General features: G+C 37.9%; 1 protein-coding gene across 1 annotated transcript in view; it reads right to left on the bottom strand.

The window, feature by feature from the left end:
- The window catches only part of LOC142334705 (uncharacterized), a 68,791-nt gene that overhangs the window by 17,062 nt on the left and 30,652 nt on the right, over positions 1-21,077 (bottom strand). The window contains exons 6-11 of the mRNA XM_075382949.1: positions 18,406-19,723; positions 14,998-15,270; positions 14,379-14,756; positions 13,543-13,964; positions 13,166-13,400; positions 12,793-12,919 (exon numbers count right to left, since the gene is read on the bottom strand). Coding sequence (XP_075239064.1) covers positions 12,793-12,919; positions 13,166-13,400; positions 13,543-13,964; positions 14,379-14,756; positions 14,998-15,270; positions 18,406-19,723 — 2,753 coding nt within the window. The remainder of the gene's footprint in view (positions 1-12,792; positions 12,920-13,165; positions 13,401-13,542; positions 13,965-14,378; positions 14,757-14,997; positions 15,271-18,405; positions 19,724-21,077) is intronic.

The following is a 21,077-nucleotide window of genomic DNA, read 5'->3' as shown; positions in this document are numbered from 1 at the left end:
CAGCGTCAGGAAGTGTTCTAACATGATGCATTCAGCCTCTAAACTGGAGAGCAACAAGCTTAATATTAGTATAAGTTGGCAGTATAACCTAAGGATCTTCTATTACTTAATGCATCAAACACTTAAAGATAAGTCTTAATGCCCAGTTTTTAAATTTTTATCCAGTTTCTTTCGATTTCGCTTTCTGGACTTGAACCTATATGCATCAATTCGAAGAAAGAATTCCAAATTCATTTTAGTTGAAATAATAAAGAGAGGTAGCACGATAAAAGATCGCGATAGAAAAGCAAAACGAACTAAAAAACATAGCCGGAAGAGTTCCGTAAACAATTAGAAGAGTAATCTTCAAGAAAAACCAATCCTTCGACACAACTATCATCTGATAGACAAATGAGAAAAACCGACTAAATTTCATTCAATTTAAATGACTAACGTCGGGGAATTGCTCTCAAACGACCGGTGAGCGGTTGACTTTGTCAGTAGCTAGCTACGGTTTAGTGACGCTAGCTTTAGCTTAATTGAAGGGGTGTGAGGTAAGCGCAGCGGGGGAGGGGTGCATCGGGGGAGGAGGAGGGCGCAACGATGGGAGTCTTTGTCTGCACGACAACCTTACGACCCGAAAGATGTGCAGGTGTGGGGATTGGACGGGGTGAAGTGAGGGTGGGGGAGGAGCTGATGTAGGGTCATCCTCTAAGAGCCGCCCTTCACACATAAGTATAAGTCTACAAAACACTTTCTGTGAATCGCACACTTCGAGACTATTGAGCTGAAAAACTCTCAGAGAACTTAATGCCCGCTGGGCGCTACCTGTTTATCCCGTTTTTGAGGACGAAAAGTCAAATGGATCAGACAAAAAATTGCATTAAAAAGACCAACAGGGCTAAAATAATTGCTAAAAACTTCGTTTGAGAGCAATTTAACAATTTAGAAAGGCAAGTACATATAACAACAATTTCCACCGCGTCGAACTGAAAACAATTCATTGATCGCACCATACGACAGCAGCCTAGTTCGGTGCTAAAACCGAAGTTTGTCCTAGTTCTGGAATTAAGAAAAAATCAAAAAACACAAAACAATTACACTTTTCTCAACGTTTTGTCATATTTTACAACAAAAATAAGTTTTATGCCTGCAAAGTTGCAATTCTTCGATAACTTAAAATTCTCATGAGCATTAGCCGTCTATTAAATAAAAGAAATAAAACAAAAAACCTCGCAAAAAATTGCTAACTCAAACAACATTCAAATTAGTTTAAAGTTCACAAGATGATCAACGGCTGCTGTTACCACACGGAAACAAAAAGTTAGCTCGCTGACAGAAAATTTCACACCACCGTTCTCTTTCTCTCTATCTAGAAAAAGCACTAAGAACAAACGTAGCAGTTAGATAGCCAAAAAAGCAGCAATAGCATTAGAGATCTAACTTCTCAAAGAGATAAAAAAACGCAACAAAAAAAAACTACTTTCTTTTATTCATTAATTGCCGAGATGTTCAATTGATTAAGACTATGTAGTTCACTGCTCTGTAGATTAACAATTTGTATAAATTATTAGCTGCTTTCCAGTAACCTTCAATTAGAGTGACACACACACACACACACACTCAGTTGACCCTATCTCTGAATAAAAGCAAAGAAAAGTCATTTTGAAGTGGAGTAATTTTTGAGAGTGAGGTGAGTCACATGTGACCAAAAATTAATTACGCAAAAAAAGTTAAAAACTTAATCCAATAAGACTAAAATCGACGTCACTCACGCAACTCAATAAAAATTAGGTATTCAAAAAAAACTCGAAAAATTTTCTTTCACCAATCCAAAAATTATACATAAAAAATTCGAAAAATTTTCATTCACCAAACAGAAATATACATAAAATGGGCACAGAATGAATGAGGAACTCATTTAAAAATCCGGTCAAAAACGGTTTAAACATAGCTCAACTGACGCACGTGAACGAAAAACCAATAGCTCACAAGCAAATTTTCGTTCAAACACTTTTCAGACTCTACGAATGAAAAAATTATCTCTTGCATAAAAACAATCCTTTCTGCTCCCCATTTATTTCCTGTTTCGGGGTGACCACTACAGCCACTTCAATTTGACTAAAAAATTATGAAACTGTTTGAACAGATCTATAGCCTGAAAAATTGTCTGTGTCAAAAAAGTTCATTTTATTTAACTGGCACCTACAAAAAGACTATCAAAAACTCAAAAAGAACTCAAAAAGAAGTCGAAAAGAAAAAATAAGCCGAAAAAACCAACTGAACTAAATAAAGAGTAATAAAAACTCTTGAAATAATAACTAACAATTAAAATGGAAAGTACAGACCAGAAAACATCAAGCTGCTCATATACCATAAAAATCAAAATCATTTTCAAAAATATTCTTTGAGCGATAGGCCTTTTGTCCATTTCTGGCAATGCAATGAACAAATATGGTCACAAGAACAACTCGATCAGCTTAAAAATTCGCAGCTCAAAAATTCACAAGAATACTATAAAACTCGGATTATTACAATAACCATTTGAAACAATATCTGAACAAGCATAAAAAATTTTGTATAGCCTATTGAAACCACTAAACCGAAAAAAAATTGAGAAAACCTGCCTGAAAAAAGCTCAAAAAGCACTAAAATATTTGATCAACTGCAGAAAAGTTTTTTACACCTCAATTTCTCGCTCTCTTAAAAATACTTGTATGAACAAAAAACCGAACTTTTTGCTCAACTTTAAACTTTGCTCAACACGCGATTAACTGCCTGCTTCAGCTATTACGCCAAAAAATTGTTTAAAACATATTGCAAGAAATCGAAAACTACAAGACAGAGCAAAAAATGGCAAAAAAACTTGCAAACAGTATCATTAATCCGTTATTTTTCCCAAAAAAAAACCTGTTTTATACCAATAAGCCATATAAACTCTTTGCACAATGGGCATTTTCTCTATTTCCATCAATGCAATGAAACAAATAATGGCCAAACGAATCTCTAAAAAACTAGAAACCTCATTTAGAAACCTCAACTAAAAAACCTCATATAGACCCTACAACCAAGATTAATTAGGAAAACTTGTAAAAGACTACCTGTACGAAGACAAAATTATTATATCCGATATTAAAACTACAAAACCCAACAAAAATTTGAAAAGCTGAACATGCACAAAGTTTCGCGCGCTTGACGAAAGCTTCTTCCACACTTCAATTTCTCGCTTTCTCAAAAACAATCGTATGAACTTAACAAATTATCTCCATTAGCTACGACAGATCAAGAGTAGAACACCAGAAATTATACGGAGAGGAGTTTAGGCGGAGTGAATAATCGTTACTATTTATCCAAATAAACTTGATAAAATGAAAAATCAAAATAGTTTTGGGTACTGTTCCTCGGTTACATTAATTTTATTAGCTCAACTAATTTTCGAATTCAGAATACCGCATAAATAACAGATTGCCAAAAATCTTGATACTGTTTAACAACTTGGTGCCAATAACAAAATCCAAGTTCAAATGCATATGCCCCATGTACTTATATTCAGTCATTTCTCTTTTCCCTATCATCTTCTTTAACAAAAAAAATCAATCTTCCAGCAATTATCGTCACTTTCAAGATTCTGACAACTTTTTCACTACTTTGACCTCCCCGCTTATTGGGTGAGTTTAAACGAACAAGAAAAAGTTTCTAAAAAATAGTCCCCTCGCATTGGGTGACATTAATACGGAAAATCCCCTCCAAAAAAGCAAAATATCTAAGATTTTCTTAAGAATCTCTTCCAAAACCTTTTTTTAAAATTATTTAGATGGCAGTTCGAAGGATGCTAGTACGATATGAATAAAAAAGTTTGCTATAGTTATAAAATAAAAAGTTTATAGTCAGACAAAGTTGTTAAAAAATCATATTTTCCAGAGAATAATGCGAACAAAATATGTGTGAATTTATTAGTTTATTACTACAAGCCAATTACTACCACATGGATTTATTAATTGCTGGGAAAATGAAAAACGCTGTAAAATGCAGATACGACGTTTTCAACCTTCAACTTTTTTGCACATTGAGGCATTTAAAATATCCGAAGAACTTCTGCCCGATGTTTAGCAAGACAAGATTCAAAGTTAAACTGATAAAAAAGACCCATTCAGTGCGTTCTTTTGTATCCTAAAAACTTTCATTCCAAAATCCTATCCTCTTATGGAATGAATAGATACTAGCAGGCCCGCAAACACACATCACAAGAAAAATCTTTCAACCGAATAGAAGGTTTAAAAGAAATTTGGATTTATGTTTCGTGCCAACTCAGGCTCGAACCCATATGCTCCCCATTTACCAGGCATAGGTGGTAACCCATATGCTACCGATGCGTATTTGTCTGTCTTTTACCCTATGTAGCAGTAAATTTCTGTTAAGCGATATTTTCAGCTTTACCGAGTTGCATGTTTAAGGAGCGCTAAAACTTGTGCAGATAACGATCATATACATGGTGGCAAAGCGCGTTTATTATCTATTGTCTATTCCTATTTCTGAATCAGCAAAATTCTTGTCAAGGGGTTTTATGGCTCGTCTGTTTTGGCGAGCTTAATGAGCGCAAAACATGAGCAGATTAGGAGCCAAAAAATGAAAAGAGGAGGATTGGAAAGAAAAAAACGAAAAAAAAAACGAAATAAAAGGAGCGAAAGAGAAAGAAAATCAACTTCTCAAAGTTTTGGTCAAGGAAGTTAAGCACCGTTTTCGAACCCCTGCTCCTCGCTTAACAGTCATGGGTCTTATCCTCTACGCTAAGTATGCCGTTTGCTTACGCCTATTGAACTTTCTAATGCAGAAAGAATGAATGAATAAAGAAGAACAAAGTAAAACTAACGAATAAAAGGAAGGAAGTGAAGAAAGGAATAAAAAGACAACCAAGTACCAATTTTTTAAACCAAGTACATGCTTTTCAACCCTTAATCGGGCTTGAACTCATGCCCCTCGCTTCACAGCCATGAATTTTATCCCTTGCATTAGCGACGCCTGTCGCATTTGTCTATTGAACTGATTACATACGCAAAAGTTTTATCGTTGGCTATTTTTTCCCGCTGGCTTTTTCTAAACTGCACTCCTAATATGGACAGAAACATGATCGCTCTCAGATCAGGAGCATAGGCAGGTTCATGTAGGCTTCATGTTTATGGACCATTAAAACATGAAGATAGGAGCGCTGTCAATAATTGCGCTCAAGTGCAACTTTTGTTCAACATAAAAAAAAGATAGATGAGATGGAGAGAATGAAAAGCAGAAAGATGAGGAAATGAAGAAAGAACTAAAGGAAGAAGAAAATAAAGAAGGAAAGAAAAAAACCAAACCCCAATTTTTTAAACGCCAGTACATAATGCATCGTTTTCTGCCTCTGCTCGGGCTTGATCCCATGCTCCTCGATTCACAGCCATAGGTCTATTCCCTTGCGCCACCGACTACTGTTGCCTTTGTCTATTGAATTGAACCATACGCAAATGTTGGGTCATTGGCTACTTTTCTCTCGCTGGTTTTTGCTAAGCTGCATTCTTAATGAGCACACAAAAATGTGCAGATCAAGAGCTTAAGCAGCTTGTTTAAGGATCGCTAAAGCATGTGATGACAGGAGCGCTGTTAACAATTCCGCTCAAGAGCAACGTGGATTGAAATTAATAAAAACACAGATGAAAGGGAGAAAATGAAATGCAGAGAGAATGAGAGAATAAAGAACGAAAGGGAGATAGAGAAAACGATTTAAAGGAAAGAGATGAAGAACGGAAGAAAAAGATATCCAAATCTCAAAATTTTACCCCAGTAAACTATGCACCCATTTCCGCCCCTACTCGGCATTGAACACACGTCCATCGCTTCAGAGTCATAGGTCTAATCCCTTGCGCTAACGACGCCTGTTTCTTTTGTCTACTGAACTGACTACATAAGCAAATTGTTGTTCATTGGCTTTTGTCTCTCATGTTTTTGTTCAGCTGCGTTCTGAATGATTACAAAAATATGTGCAGATCGGGAGCTTAAGCAAGGTTGAGCAGGCTGCATGTTTAGGGATCGTTACAGCATGTGAAGATAGGAGCGCTGTTAACCATTGCGCTCAAGTGCGACTTGAAATTTAAAATAATTGATCGATAGATAGATGAAAGAGAGAAAAAATAGCAGAACGAATAAGAGAATAAAGAACGAAAGGAAGATAAAGAAAACGATTAAAAGGAAAGAGCTGAGGAACAGAAAAAGATAAAAATCCCAAACTTATACCCCAGTACACTGAGCATCCATCTCAGCCCCTACTCGGGCGTGATCCCATGCCCATCGCTTCACAGTCATACGTCTAATCCCTTGCGCTACCGAAGCCTGTTGCTTTTGTCTATTCGAATGATTACAAACGCAAATTTTTGGTCATTGCCCCTTTTGTCTCGCTTGTTTTTGTTAAGCTGCATTCTTAATGAGCAAAAAACTTGTCCAGATAGGGAGCTTGAGCATGGTGGAGTAGGCTGTATGTTTAAGGATTGTTAAAGAATGTGAAGATAGGAGCGCTGTTAACCATTGCGCTCAAGTGCGACTCAATTTTAAAATAATAGATAGATAGATAGATAGATAGATAGATAGATAGATAGATAGACGAAAGGGAGAGAATGAAATGCAGAACGAATGAGTGAATAAAGAACGAAAGGAAGATATAGAAAACGATTAAAAGGAAAGAGATGAAGAACAGAAGAAAAAGATATCCATATCCCAAACCTTTTACCCCAGTACACTAAGCATCCATTTCCGCCCCTACTCGGCCTGATCCCACGCCCATCGCTTCACAGTCATACGTCTAATCCCTTGCGCTACCGAAGCCTGTTGCTTTTGTCTATTTGAATGATTACAAACGCAAATTTTTGGTCATTGCCCTTTTGTCTCGCTTGTTTTTGTTAAGCTGCATTCTTAATGAGCAAAAAACTTGTCCAGATAGGGAGCTTGAGCATGGTGGAGTAGGCTGCATGTTTAAGGATCGTTAAAGCATGTGAAGATAGGAGCGCTCTTAACCATTGCGCATTTAAAATAATAGATTCTAAATTTTCTTCAACCTTTAATCCACTTTTCACTGGTCTCATTAACCGCTTCAATAAAACTAATTAAAAGGCATAGCCGGGAGACTAAGGAACCGACTCGAATAAGATATTCACTTCGGCCCAAGCGAACGGCAAAATTAACAAAACTAACTTCCTACAATGATTGATTGCATTAATCATTGTGAAAAGAATAACTAACAGCAAAACCAAATCAGATGAGAAAAACCGATGAAATAAGAGAAGAGACCGTGAACTTTTTGACAAATCAACTATTGGCAAAAGAATATGCAAAAAAAGTTTTCATTCAATAACTGCTTCCGTCGGGCGAGGGATGAGTAAATAAATTCACAAAATGGGGCTTTAAGTGACATCATGAAGTTTGTTATATAGCACTACAAGCGCTAACAAAGAGTGAAAAATTATACCAATTCCTGCGATCTTTTCAGCTGAATTCTAGTGGTCTGCTGACACTTGTGAATGTGAGAGAATCTTGATTACGAAAAACAAAAAAATCATGGGCAAAAAAAATCACTCAAACGTATAGCCGTCAAATTGCGGGGAGAATAGACGACGTTAACGCACTCAAAGCACATCAGAATTGAAACAGATATGAATGGATAAAAATTGACTGCAATTTTTTCTAAGTGTCAGCAAGTTTTCTAGTTTGGGGTGAAATTTCGGTTAGCTTCTTAAAAGAGACTCAATTCAGCTCCTAAACTAAAAATTATTCAGCTAAATAACAATTCCAGCCAGCAATATCTATTGAAATTGGATAACATAATGCACTTATGACTTGGTGACCGGACTTCATCGGCGAAAACCGTTTTTGATTTTGATCTTCTAAGAGCAACTGTATTCACTGCATTAAGTAATTCAATGAATGAAAGAACTTAAAATACATTGTTGAAAAAGTGAGTGAGGTAAATCAGGAGTCAAAAAAGAACGGCGCCACTTGTGTAAAACGAAACACGTGAACGAAAAGTCACAGAAGAAAACAGTCGGAAGACTCCGGAATTGACTCCAATTAAAATTGAACCAAGCACCATCTGCTAAAAGTAGAACTCAAGTAGACCATTAAATTTGAGAAACAACCGACAGAGGACATGTATTATCAGAGAGAAAGCAAGTCATAAAAATATTTTCTAAATTTTTATATTCTGTAACTCCAAAATCATTGTTTATTCGTGGTATGATATATTTGGGTTTAACAAACGCAAATAAACTACTAACTGTTTTAAACAAAACCGACTAACGTCGGGCGAATGGCTCTCAAACGACCGGCGAGCGCTTGGCTTCGTCAGCAGCTAGTCACGGTTTAGTGACCTCTGTGCGCTACCTCTTTATCCAGTTTCTGAAGGCGAAAATCAAGTTGGTCAGACGGACAATTGGTTAAGCAATAAATTGCAAAAAAGAGACAAACATGTTTAATATATTTGCTACAAGTTGCGTTTGAGAGCAATTAACAATGATTTCCTAAAAAGTGCCTGTTAGATCGTTTATGATTAAAAAACATTTCTACTATAACTCATTGTTAATGAAGATCAGATATGATGACATTACGCCACATAACAGCAGCTGAAGGGCGGCATCAACAAAAAAAGAGAGAAAGAGATAGAGTGAGAGATAAAAAGTGAGCAAAAAAAACGAAAGGAACCCCTAACCGACAGAGAAAAACAGACAGGAATATTATCCATGATTGGATTCGACTCTGCAACTTCTAGTTTTCTAGCCTAGTTAATAAAACAAATCATAGAAAAAAGAACTGAAAAAGGCAAAATCCAAAAAAGTTTTTTCAACTTCGCAGTAAAAAAAGTTCAAAACCATTTTTTGTCCCAAAGTTCTGCAAAATCTTGCGAAAATTCAAGATATTAATATCTAAAGAACCATTTCATTGTCTCAAGAGACTATCCTGTATCCCTGCTTCAAGCCTGAAATAGAGAAATACAGGCTCATTAAGATCCATACAATTGGAACAAAAAAATTTTCCAAAAATTTGGAAAGCTTAAATTTTATCCAAAAAGTACTAGAACCGGATAATAAAAAATGATGATCACTATCCCATTAACTCTGGAAACTATGCAGAAGCTTATTATCAGACCTTAGAGGAGAACCCAGAGCCTCTGGTGCCGGAAAAAATTCAAAAACAGTAAAAAATTGCAAACATTTTTTAAAAAAATGCTAAAATTCGCGTTATTTAAATCTTGATGAAGATTCAATTACATCTATAAACTGTGCTGTAACAAATTATTAAACCCTAGAGGAAGTTCCGTGGCTCTTGAGGCTAAAGAAACCTAAAAAATGACAAAATCAAAAAAATTGCTAAAACTTGTGATATTACAAAGTTGAAAAATAATCCATGACCAACAAAAATTTTCCATTAACTTATTATCTAACCCTAACGGGGGTTTTCTGAGCCTTGAGGTTCAAAAAACCTGAAACATAGCTGGCATATTGCCAGAAAACAGCCGCAATAGATTCGTAGATCGGCAGTCTTAAAAAAACAGTAAAATAGACAGACCAAAAAAATTCGTCTTTTCATTGAAGGCTGATCTGTTATATTTTGATTCAAAATCTGTATAAGTTATAGCTGCCTCTATTAGCTGATCTCAAATAACCTTCATTTAGAGTGACACACACCCATTTGACCTTATCTCCTTGAATTAAAGTAAAAAAGTCAATTTCAAATTGAGGAAGTCATTTTTGAGAGTGAGGTAAGTCAAGTGTGACCAAAAATTTAATCACGCGCATGAACAAAAAAAACTCGCTCCACTAAGAGCGAAAAATGACGTCACACATGCAATTCAGTTGAAATTGCATAAACGAATGAACAAAAAGTGGCTGTGACGTCATATGTTCGTAACAAAAATCATGACGACGAAATAAAAATAACCAAGAGAAGGCCTATAATAGCCCCAGCTATCGCTGTGCGGCTATCAACAATGACTATAAATATCAAAAAATTAAAAAAAAATGGCAAAAATTGTAAAGGGGGAACGGGGGCTGATGGGGGGAGAAGGTGGTGGTTGGGCAACACTAGGGTCGGGGCAACGGCGAAGTGGGGGGAGGGGGTCAACGGTGGGGGTGTCTTCAACCTCTAAGAACCGCCCTCAAAAAACCGACAGGACCAATACAATTGCTACAAACTTTGTTTGAGAGCAATTAAAAACACTTTAATAAACAGTTCCTGCTTATTCATTGAGCGACCACAAAACACCCAAGCGCACTTGAAAACAATTTGTCACGACTCACAAAACTATAACCAGCAAAGTCGCTGGAATGTAATTAGAAGACCAGCCAACTAAAACTCCTCGCTGCTTTTTGATTCACGCTGTACCACACGTTGACAAATTAATCCGAAAATCTATGCACAGAGTGACAGAACTATTTTTCATATACCCGGAAGATTGCCGGAAAATAGCCACCGTTGATTCCCATAATTCTATTGGGATTGAAAGAAAAGAAAAAATCAACAAAAATTGATTTTTGTAAAAAACGCATTTTTAAGTGCGATTTATTTTGATGTCATTTCGTAATTGAACATAATCCTGTCTCTCAGTGACAGGCTACAGGGTCCAGTATCAATACCAATAAGCATTATAGATAGTAGCTAAAACTTATGAGAACAAAGTTCAAGTACCGGGTATCTAAAAATGGGCTTTATGGGTTTATCCCGTTTCTATTTCCGACTTTGATTTTTTTTATACTGACTCTCTTCATTTTGAATTGCTTAGCTGAACAGCTGCTGTTTAAAAGCACTGTGAGCAGAATCACAGAAGAGTGAAACTAGCCTAGAGAAGTCAAAAAGATTTCACGCAAAATGTCGAAAAACGGGCAAAATGGGTAAAGCGGAAAAAAAGTTTGAAGTAAAAAAAAAATACATAGCAGGACAAATCCTGAAACAAAATTCAAAGAATTGAATCGCAAACTTAGAAGTATTCTACCTGACCAGCAGATCAATTGAACTATGCCAGCCAAAACAAAAACAAAATCATCTCAAAAAATTGAGAAACTAAAACAGTCAAACAAACTAAACAAAAATATACTCATTGCTAAAACTCTTGAAGCTTTTACCCCTAAGGCAAAATTTGATCCTTTAAAATTTACCTTCTTCAAAAATTCGTTTAATACCAATTTTTATTTTTGAAATCGGTCCAGTATTATCTCTGCAAGACCTGAAAAAAATTCATTGGCCATTGAAGATCGATTAACTCGAATATGACCAATTTTTTTAAAAATGAAATCAATTGTAGATTTTAAATGTTGCTAAAAACTGTGACACTAATATCTTCAGAATCATTTCTGTGTCTCTATAGGCTATCCAGTAACCCAATTCCAAGCCTTAAGAAATTCACTGGCTCTAAAATTCATTGGCTCTAAAATTCATTGGCCCTAAGTTCGATAGGCATTAATTTTTAGAAAATTCAGATTTCGAAGAATAAAAATTCGTGCTAATAAAATGTTGAAAACCATTCAATTGCACCCTAATAACTACTTAACAACATACTATAAAACCCTGCATGAAGTTGTCTAGCTACTGGGGCAACGAAAACTGAATAAAAGACAAATGTTTTGAAAAAAAACTGGAAAATTGAAAATTTATCAAAAAATTTTTAAAATTCGAAAGGCTAAATTGTTAAAGACAAATCCATTGAAACTAACAACCATGCAGTAACTTTTTATCAGACCGTGGAATAGGTTTCCTTGCACTTGAGAATGGACAAATATCAAAAATTGACAAAAACTTTAGGAAACTTTAAAAAAAATTAGCAGATTTTATCAAAAAATTGATAAAATTCGAGACATTAAAATACTGAAAAGCGCTCCATTATTACTAGAAACTATACAGTGCTACCAATATTGCTACCAAAAATTATGCAGTACCCTATTATCAAACCTTAAAGGAGATTAACGGGTCCCTGAAGCAGGAAAAACTCAAAAAATGACAAAAAATGAAAAAAATTGCAAAAATTAGTATCATTTTGCGTGTTTGTGTTTGTAGTACCAAAACATAAAGCTCATTAAATGGTCATAACAAGTAATTTTGTCCCGCAAAAGGCCTTCATCAACTTTTAAAAACTTCAACCTAAGACTAATCAATTAAAACTGAAAAAAAAAATCAAAAACATGAAAAATTGCACCATTTTGAGCCCAAAAACTCGTAAAAATGACCTTCTAACATTAAATTTACGCCATCCCAGCAGCTGCACCACTCTAAGCACTTGAAGGACTACTAAAGCCCACTTTGGGCCTCTAATGAAACTTAATGCCCGCTGGCCTTTACCTGTTTATCCCGTTTTGAAAGATCAAAGTCATTGAAAAATGTGTGAACACATCTTAAAAACACAGCGCCCCAATACAATTCAAATTCTTTGAATTGTAAAAAATAGGAGCGCTATAGAAGCCGGCTGAAAAGATGAGGGCGGCTATTAAAAACATGTCATCACAAACTTACTGAAATAACCAAATGTGTAGAACATAACCGACTAACGTCAGGCGAATCGCTCTGAAACGACACGGCGCTACCTGTTTATCCAGTTTTTGAGGAAAGAAATCAAATGCGTCAGACGAAAGAACGGTCACTCAAAAAATGGCATTAAAAATTGGCTTTACATGTTTATCCCGTTTTTGAGGCAAAAAGTTAAAAGGGCCAAACGAAACATCGGACGAGCGAAAAATCGCATTAAAAAGACCACATGACACAATTGCCACAAACTTTGTTTAAGAGCAATTAAAATTTCAACAGACTTACTTTCATCTCGTCTCCCTCTTCTCCGATGATGAGAGCAACTCCACATGGGGGCACCCCAGTCCCCCCACCTCTCTCACTAGTTCTACTATTCACCCTTTCACTCACGTCCTGTTCATCTCCCCTGTATCTATGAAAAATTCGGTGAAATGCGACAAATAACTAATGGCCTGCATACCTTTGAGTCGCTCCTATGATTTTCCCTAAATATTGCAAAGACGCAAAAAGTTAACTTTTGAATGTCCTGAAACTTTGCTTGTCCAAAAGTCTTCATAATATCTGGCCAAAATAAAAGCTACATGATTCAAAAAGTCCTGTCTGTACTTGTGGTGCTAATGCGAGGGCTAACGAATCACACTACTGTTTCTGCATTTACCTTGGAAGCGATTGCTGGTAATTAGCAGCACTGATTGTTTGATTAATTGAATTTCTGCTAGCAACACCAGCTCGCCGCTCGGCCATTGGCGATGACACAATGCCAGTAGAGACAAACTCTCGGTCTCTCTCCGAATGCCTTCTGCTCAAAGAAGTTACTGGGTTACTTAAATTGTTTCCCGTCTGTACGTTGACTAGTTCTGCAACTCCAAACGGAGCTTCTAGGGTATCCACATCTAAAAAGCAGTCAACTTTGCCGTAATCCCAACGTATTGGCAAGAGGGTGAATTCTATTAAGTAACACACTATCCACACTCCCCTGAACTTTTATAACACCCTCTTTACCTTAAACTTCCGATAATTTATGCGGCTACTAACCACTGCGGTACGAGCTTCTTCGTCCTCTGCTAGTAGCTCTGTTACTCCTTAGATTAGGCACTGTTTCTGAACCATAACGAGCACTATCCCCGCGTTTTACTTGTCCACTACTGTCATAATCATCGTCTAAATTAGAATGATGAAGTTGATGAAATGCACTGTCATCCTCCTGCTCGTGATCTGCTGCTGATTGCGCGTCTTCGCTCTCACTACTGACCTCGTGTGAAGGTGCGTGATCTTCAGCACCCCTTCTGTTTCCTGCCTCAATTGTGAGGAACGAATGGGATCCAGACAAATGTTGCTGATTGTGGCGTTCCTCCATTGAGAGCATGCTCTGACTTCCCATGGGAGATGTTCGCATTCCTCCAACTGTGCCGGCTACCGTAGGAAACCCATGATAAGGGGCATTACCCATCAGTTGACTAAAATCAGGTCAAGCTCATTATCCCTTCACTCCAAATCGCTTAATAACACCGAATCTATTCTGCTAGAATCAACGCAAATAATCACCCAGGTACCCTTAACGCTGATTCATGGCTTCACAGCATATAATTTAACAACAGTTGAAGAATGCCTTTTTCTAACTTGCAAACCCGGGGGGGTATCTCAAGCACTAACCAGTTATGACGTGCCATTGACTGTAAAATACTTAACGCCATCGTTGCTTTCAAATAGTCATTAATGAACTGCCCTGCCTCCACAAATTATTCGCACGTCACGATAAACCGCAATTGTTTATCTCTATACCTACCTTAAAACATCTCCAATCCCGCTCCTCCAATCTTTGTAAAGTTCAGATCAGAACACTTCCGAATACAGCATGACCAAGTACTTACGCATTGTAATTGCCGTGGTGAGCAGTTGTGCCATCAAATGCATAGTTGAGGTGTGACTGAGGCCCCACTACATTCATCGGATGAATAGGTTGTGCAGGGTGTTGATAGCCCAAGTGTGGATGGACTGCAGCCATAGCTGGATTGTTGCCAATTGATGCCATGAAGGTGTTGTGATCCGGAGGGAAGTTCGAAAAGCTCGAGTTCAATTTGTGTCCCCAACTTCCCATAGTATGGCCACTGCTCCCACTCAGCATCGATCCGCTGCCTACAGGATGGTGTGAGGGTGTTTGTGGTAATTGTACGGGATACACTGCACGTTGCGATGTAGCAGATAGGCCGTATTCAGGACTATGGCCAATTTCATTGGCGTACTGGGCTCTGGAACACAAGTAAGTAAATATACACCAGGCTTAAGAATTTAGATATCGCGTTCTTAGATTAAGGTTAATTGTTTGTAGGTGTGATTTATTATTACTTAAGTTTTTCACCGCTTTTGAATCGCGTCAATGATTGATCAGAAAGCGTCCGTTTTGGTCAAGAAGGTCGTTCAAATAACTGTACTTTTTCAAAACCTCCAATGTTTGAAAACTCACTTCAAGCATGCTATAAAAATACTTACTTTAGGAACTTAAGTTCTTGTGCCAACTTCATGTTTTGCTCAATAAGTAGCTGTTTTTCAGCCTTCTCATGCTGAGTTAATTCAAGCGGTTGTTGCTGAAGAGAGTGTGCGTGATGATCAGGGTATCCTGAGGGATGGTTTCCCAAACCACTCATATCGTACGTGCTTCCCGATTTCCGAGGGTGCTGTAGGCCGCGATAGCTGTGTGAACTGGGTCCGCGATACGACACATTACCCGGAGCATCCAACGGTGATCCAAGACCAGACTTCGTCCTAAAATAGAACCACAACCCTAAAAGCAATGCGCAAAACGGGCATTACTTTTTTTTTATCGAAATAGAGCTTAGAGGTTGCACTGAATATCTTAGTAACTCTTTCAATTAAAATCTTGTAGATTTGTTTCATGAACAATTGAGTCGGGGGCCGTGTTTAGTAGAAAAAAAATTGAACACATTCCTCATCTCAAAATATTTGAGAGCAACTTATAATTTACCCTTCTCTATCCTTGATAACTTGATCATCAGTTCAAAATAAAACATACTTAGGATTAATTTACAGATTCCTTCACATTAAACCCTATTACGAAAATCCGTCTTTTGCAGCTCTGGTCATGCCTCAGGGACATGACGATGGCTATGTTTCACCGAGCCGCTGAAATGGACAAGGAGCTATGACAACCAAACATGAGATCAATAGGAGGGATCGCGTCTCAAACTACGTCTCTAATTTGCTGAAAACTTTTCTTTCTTCTGAGAGGGAAAAATCTTCTCTATTAAAAAACAACTTGAAGCACATTTCTTTTGAGCCATTTTTACTCGGATCTTCTTTTAAAAAAAGAAAAGTCGGCCGAAATCTTCACAACAGTCGATTTGATATACTCGCCTTGTCATTTACTTCACACTATACGAACGAGTTTTTGTGCTAAATTGATGTCCAAAAGAATAATCCACCGCAAAAAGTAAAACATAACCGACTAACGTCGGGCGAATTGCTCTCAAACGACCGGCGAGCGGTTGGCTTCGTCAGTAGCTAGCCACGGGGGGGGGGGGGGGTGCACTGGGGGCTGATGGGGGCAACACTGGGTTGGGGGGGGGGGCACACTGGGTTGGGGGGGGGGCAACAGCGCGGTGGGGATGGGGGTCAACGGGGGGGGGGGGGGGGGGGTTCTCAACCTCTCAGAACCGCCCTTCACACCATAAGTATAAGTCTCCAAAACAGTTTGAGCTGAAACAGAGCTGAAAGGCTCTAAGAGCACTTAATGCCCGCTGGGCGCTACCTGTTTATCCCGTTTTTGAGGACGGAAAGTCAAAAGCGTCAGACGAAAAATCGGTCAAGCGAAAAATCGCATAAAAAAGACCAACAGGACTAATATAATTGCTACAAACTTCGTTTGAGAGCAATTAAAAAGCTGAAACAAAGAATAGAGGAAAGCTATTTCTGAAACAACAAACACTTTTCACTGTAATAAAAATAATTTTGGAGAGCTGGTTTAAATTAGTTTTGTAGTACATGTAGCTACTGTTTTCTTTTCCAATTTTTCAAAAATCTACAAAAATTTTGTTAATCAATGCCGAAATTAATTAAACGACGTGATAATCGAGTTTAGCATAAACATTAACAGAAAATTGAGAACGTTATGTTTTCTTGTTCTTTTTTAATGAAACGCTTGATCATTTTTTTCCACAATTCGAATGAAATATACTTAAGTTCTTGGAAATTTCCAGTCAATCAAGCTGTTTCTTATTTAGAAGCCATCAAATCAACTTTTCTTAGGTTGTTGAGAAATGTTTAAAAAACAAACAACAGCGACTAACCGTCGGAATTGCTCTCGAACAACTAGTGGGAGCCCTAATCAATGGCAGCCTGCTTCAGTCGGGGAGAGGGGGAGCCTAAATGGGACTAAAAAGTTCAATAGTGGGCTTCAAATAACCACATTAGAGGTTAACATATACCACCATTAAAAATGGCACCATTTTCAGCGCACTTTTTATTTGACATTTGACTTTTAGTATTAAATTGCCACCGATTGAGTTTAGCTGCTTGAAATGGTGTTTGAGAGAGAATTTTAGATCAAGCGAAACGCAAAAACTCAAGGGCGCAAAAGTCACTCGAAAAGTCAAAACGGTGAAGCGAAAAATTTGGATAAAAAAGACCAACACGTTTACAATAATTGCTATGAGCTTCGTTCAAGAGCAATTAAAAAGATGTGAAACATTTTATCTCTCTCTCTCTCTCTCTCGTTTAAGCAAAGTTTCTGTTGTTTTCTATAACAAGACTTTAGTGATCCATTTTTTTTGTATTATTCTCTGCTAAATCAATTTAAGGAACATATTAGAAGGAATCATCTAGGTAATATTAACTCAAATGTGTAGTAACTTTTGTTCTTATTCGGCTATATCCGAACCTATTAAATTACAAAAAAAAAATTTTGACATTACTGAGAAGAATATAAGAAGCTTGAGAGAACAACCCAATGTAAATTGTGCATAAGACAAGCTTAACAGGGGCTTAAGGATGCTAGCATTAGGAGGATAACGGGAGTTGCGGTTGGGAGTACTCGACGAGAAAGGGGTCAAAATCCAAAATCGTCAGTTGGAGGAGCGCAGACGCGGGAGTGTTCGGTAGGGGGTGAGTGGGGGGGGGGGTGACTGAGGGAGGTCCAACTTTTAAGATTAAGGACTGCACTTCACATCAATAAATTGTCTCAAGACAGTTTCAGTGAATCGCATACTTAGAGAATAGCAAGGCGTCAAGATCCAAGAGAGCTGCTCAGCCACTTAAGTCGCTCCGGGTTTTACCGGTTTATACAGTTTTTGAGAAAAGTTAAAGAGTTAGGAAAAATCGCATCAAAGAGGCCACAGAACTAATATAATTGTTACAAACTTCGTTTGAGAGCAATTAAACGTTCACTCGCTCTTTTCGTCTGCACAAAAAATGGGTAATAATCAAATCCTATCTTAACATTTGTGAAAAGCGGTTAATAGATATTGAGCAACCAGATTAAAGAACAAAATTTTCAACACTGACGGATCAGTTATGGAAATTCAACATCAATACTTGTTTGATTTGGCACTGGCGTAACAAGCGGACGTTTATAAAAGTAGAAAATTTAGTATCGATGAATCAGCGTTTGGAATGTTTCATTGTCTAGTCTGATTTTACTCTGATATGAAAAGTTTAAAGGTTTTGGGTTAATTTTTCATCAAAGATTGTTTGTGGCTTTACAATTAGCGAAATTAAAGTGGAAATGGAATACCAATCTACTCAATATCAAAAAATGATTTTGAGAACTTTCATATGAATGAAACCTAGACTCTACGCCACTAAAAGCTAGTTAACACAGCTTTAAAAATATATACACCAGATTGCCGGTTTCATATCAGGTTCGGAAGCTCTGCTATGACTAACCAGTCCAAACTAGTTGCTCTATGTATATCGTTTGACTTTCCATTAGTAACAGGTTGCCGAAAACTTTGCGATCCTCCAATAGATGTCCCGTTTCCTTCATACTCATCAAAACGTCGCTGACCTCCCATTGCGGGGTCATCAGCTCCGGTCATGAGAGAGTAACCACTTGCGTCAGGTGTCTCGATTGACGTCTGAACGGAGATGTTGCTCATCGATGGATTTCGAACAATTGAAACTCCAGCAGGCAAGGACCCCGAATGTCGATGTTGCGGAGTGCCGGTCGCAGAGGAAACTGCCCTTTGATCTTGTGATCGCGGTTGGATTGCTTTGAAGAAAGCTGCCTCTGATATTTTCTGCCTCTGTTTCATTCGCTCTTTGTCTTCGTGAGCTCTCTGCTTCTGTATCTGTAGCCGTTTCATTTCCATTTCAGCTCTAAGAGATTTGAAGTTATCCGCTAAGGATTCCTCATCATTTTGAGAACTCCTATTTGACGGTGGCTCGGACTCTTTCTCTGGCGTCTTCGCGCGAGCATGTCCAAAACCTTTTAGTCTAATCTCGTGGCTTCCATCCAGTATCTCACTCCTTGGTCGTTCGTTGCCCACCTCGCGTGGCTCACGACTCGTCACATGAATATCACCAAAAAGCTCGGAAGCTGGCCGATGTTGGTTAACGTGAGAGCTCCTTACGGAATAAGTATCTCTACCAGACTGAATTATTGGAGGCTGATTAGCACTACTTGTGATTGTGCTCTGGACCGGAGAGGTAAAGCTCTTTCTAACAGACTGTGGGGATCTTGAGTTGTCTCCACTCGGAGTTGAGGCACCAAGAGGTCCCGAAGCTATCGACGATCGATTGGTAAAAGCAGCCACTTGTACTCCAGTTGAATTGGAGCGATGGTAGCCTCTAAGGCCTTGATTCTCCGGCTGTTGCAGTAGACTGCTGGCAGCTTCAAGCTTTTCACCTTCAGCCAAGAAAAAACTCCCGTTGCTTACTTCTGCACCTTCTACTGTTCTCTGATCGTTATCCTTCTGATCACCAGCCTCGTGCCTCCCTTGCACGTAGGTAGAGTTCAGCAGCTCATCAGGGATCTGATTTTTCTCTGCTTTATGACGCTCGTTATTTCGTTCTGTACTGGGGACAGAGTTGAATAGCGTACCAAGAGAGTGAATGTCGATACTTTCGTCGACACCCCTCCCACTATGTATCGCTTCCAAAGTTGTATCCGCATCTCCACTCTCTCGCGAGTTCTCAGAGGATCCTCCACTGCCACTGCGATTCAACTGAGGTATTTCCGGGTTCTGGTCCAACTTTCGGACTCCTGCCAACAAATAGTTCAATGATTTGAAAATCAAAGCAAAAGAACAACTACAAATACTAAAATTAATTATAGCTCAATGAACCTTGAAAGTCTAAATTCTGTGCTGCCACTTTCGTTCAATAAAGAGGTCAACATCATTTTTGGCAATCAGTTCAGAGCAAGGAAAATAGAGGAAATACAAATTATGAGAGCGTAGAAAGAGCAGGTAAGGATCATAAAAACAAAATTAAACCGACTAACGTCGGACGAATTGCTCTCGAACGCCTGGCGAGGCTAGGGAAAAACACTTCCGACTAGCGAGGGGTTCCAACCCACAACCTCTCGGTTGAGAGTCCGGGACATTACCCACTACGCTATACGTCATATGTCCTCTGTCTGCTCACAACTGCTTTTATTATAGCAACAGAATTAATTTCGGAATTCGCGCAAATCAGAGCACTCGAAAAATGAAAAATTAAGTGAAAAGGTCTCTCGAGAAGTGAAATTGAAAGAATGTTCCAGCAAAAACTTGCTTAAAAAATATAGCCGGAAGATTTCCTAAACCGACTCGAAGCGTTGGTCTTGTACAAATAAAATTGTAGTTGAAATCGATTCCATAATCTTTATTCTTTGCCTCGCGAGAGTTAATTCAGAAGATTCAATACAGCCAAAATTTTTAAGATGGACAACAACTAATGATCTCAAAAAACTGACCGGTATAATAGCTCTAACGAATCAATTGGCCTCAAAGTTCAGAAATATTGAATTAATTTTGCAATTCAAAAGGCATGTTGGGAAACATAAGGCAGATAGCATTCTTAGAAACCGGAGTTTAGGTCTAAAGAAAAAAACCTTTCATTGTGGCACTACAGCATTAAATAAATTTCTAACACATGCTTCTCTCTTTTCAAGATAATTTTCCCAAATAGAATGCAAAGTATTGCAAAGTTGATAATTGTCAGGAAAAAGAAAAAGCAAACGCCTCAAAAGCATAAAATCGAGTAGTATCACAATCTAGACCCATGAAAGTTCACTAAACCAAACTAAAAAAGTTTGAGTAAAAATATCATTATATACAAATAAGAGTAATCCCCTAAATTCTCATAGAGACAATATTTTAAATTATATCAACTGTAATTTATAAATCATTATAACTTTGAAAAACTCATAAAAAAGACCAATACGTTTACTCTCGCTCAGACAAAACCAGTTCAGACGTCATTTTTTGCTTTCTCTTTTACATCAAAACCCCGTCTAAACAAATAGTACTTCTAGTTAAAAAAAAATCTCAAGAAAACCAATAATCCTCGTTGAGTCAAGAAAGTAAAAAGGCGCACATTTACAAACATAACCGACTAACGTCGGGCGAATTGCT

The sequence above is a fragment of the Convolutriloba macropyga genome, chromosome 2 (assembly GCF_964194025.1).
Source record: "Convolutriloba macropyga chromosome 2, txConMacr16.3, whole genome shotgun sequence".
In the NCBI taxonomy this organism is placed as follows: domain Eukaryota; kingdom Metazoa; phylum Xenacoelomorpha; order Acoela; family Convolutidae; genus Convolutriloba; species Convolutriloba macropyga.
Note: the sequence above shows the minus strand (reverse complement) of the source record. Positions and strands in the feature narration are given on the sequence as shown.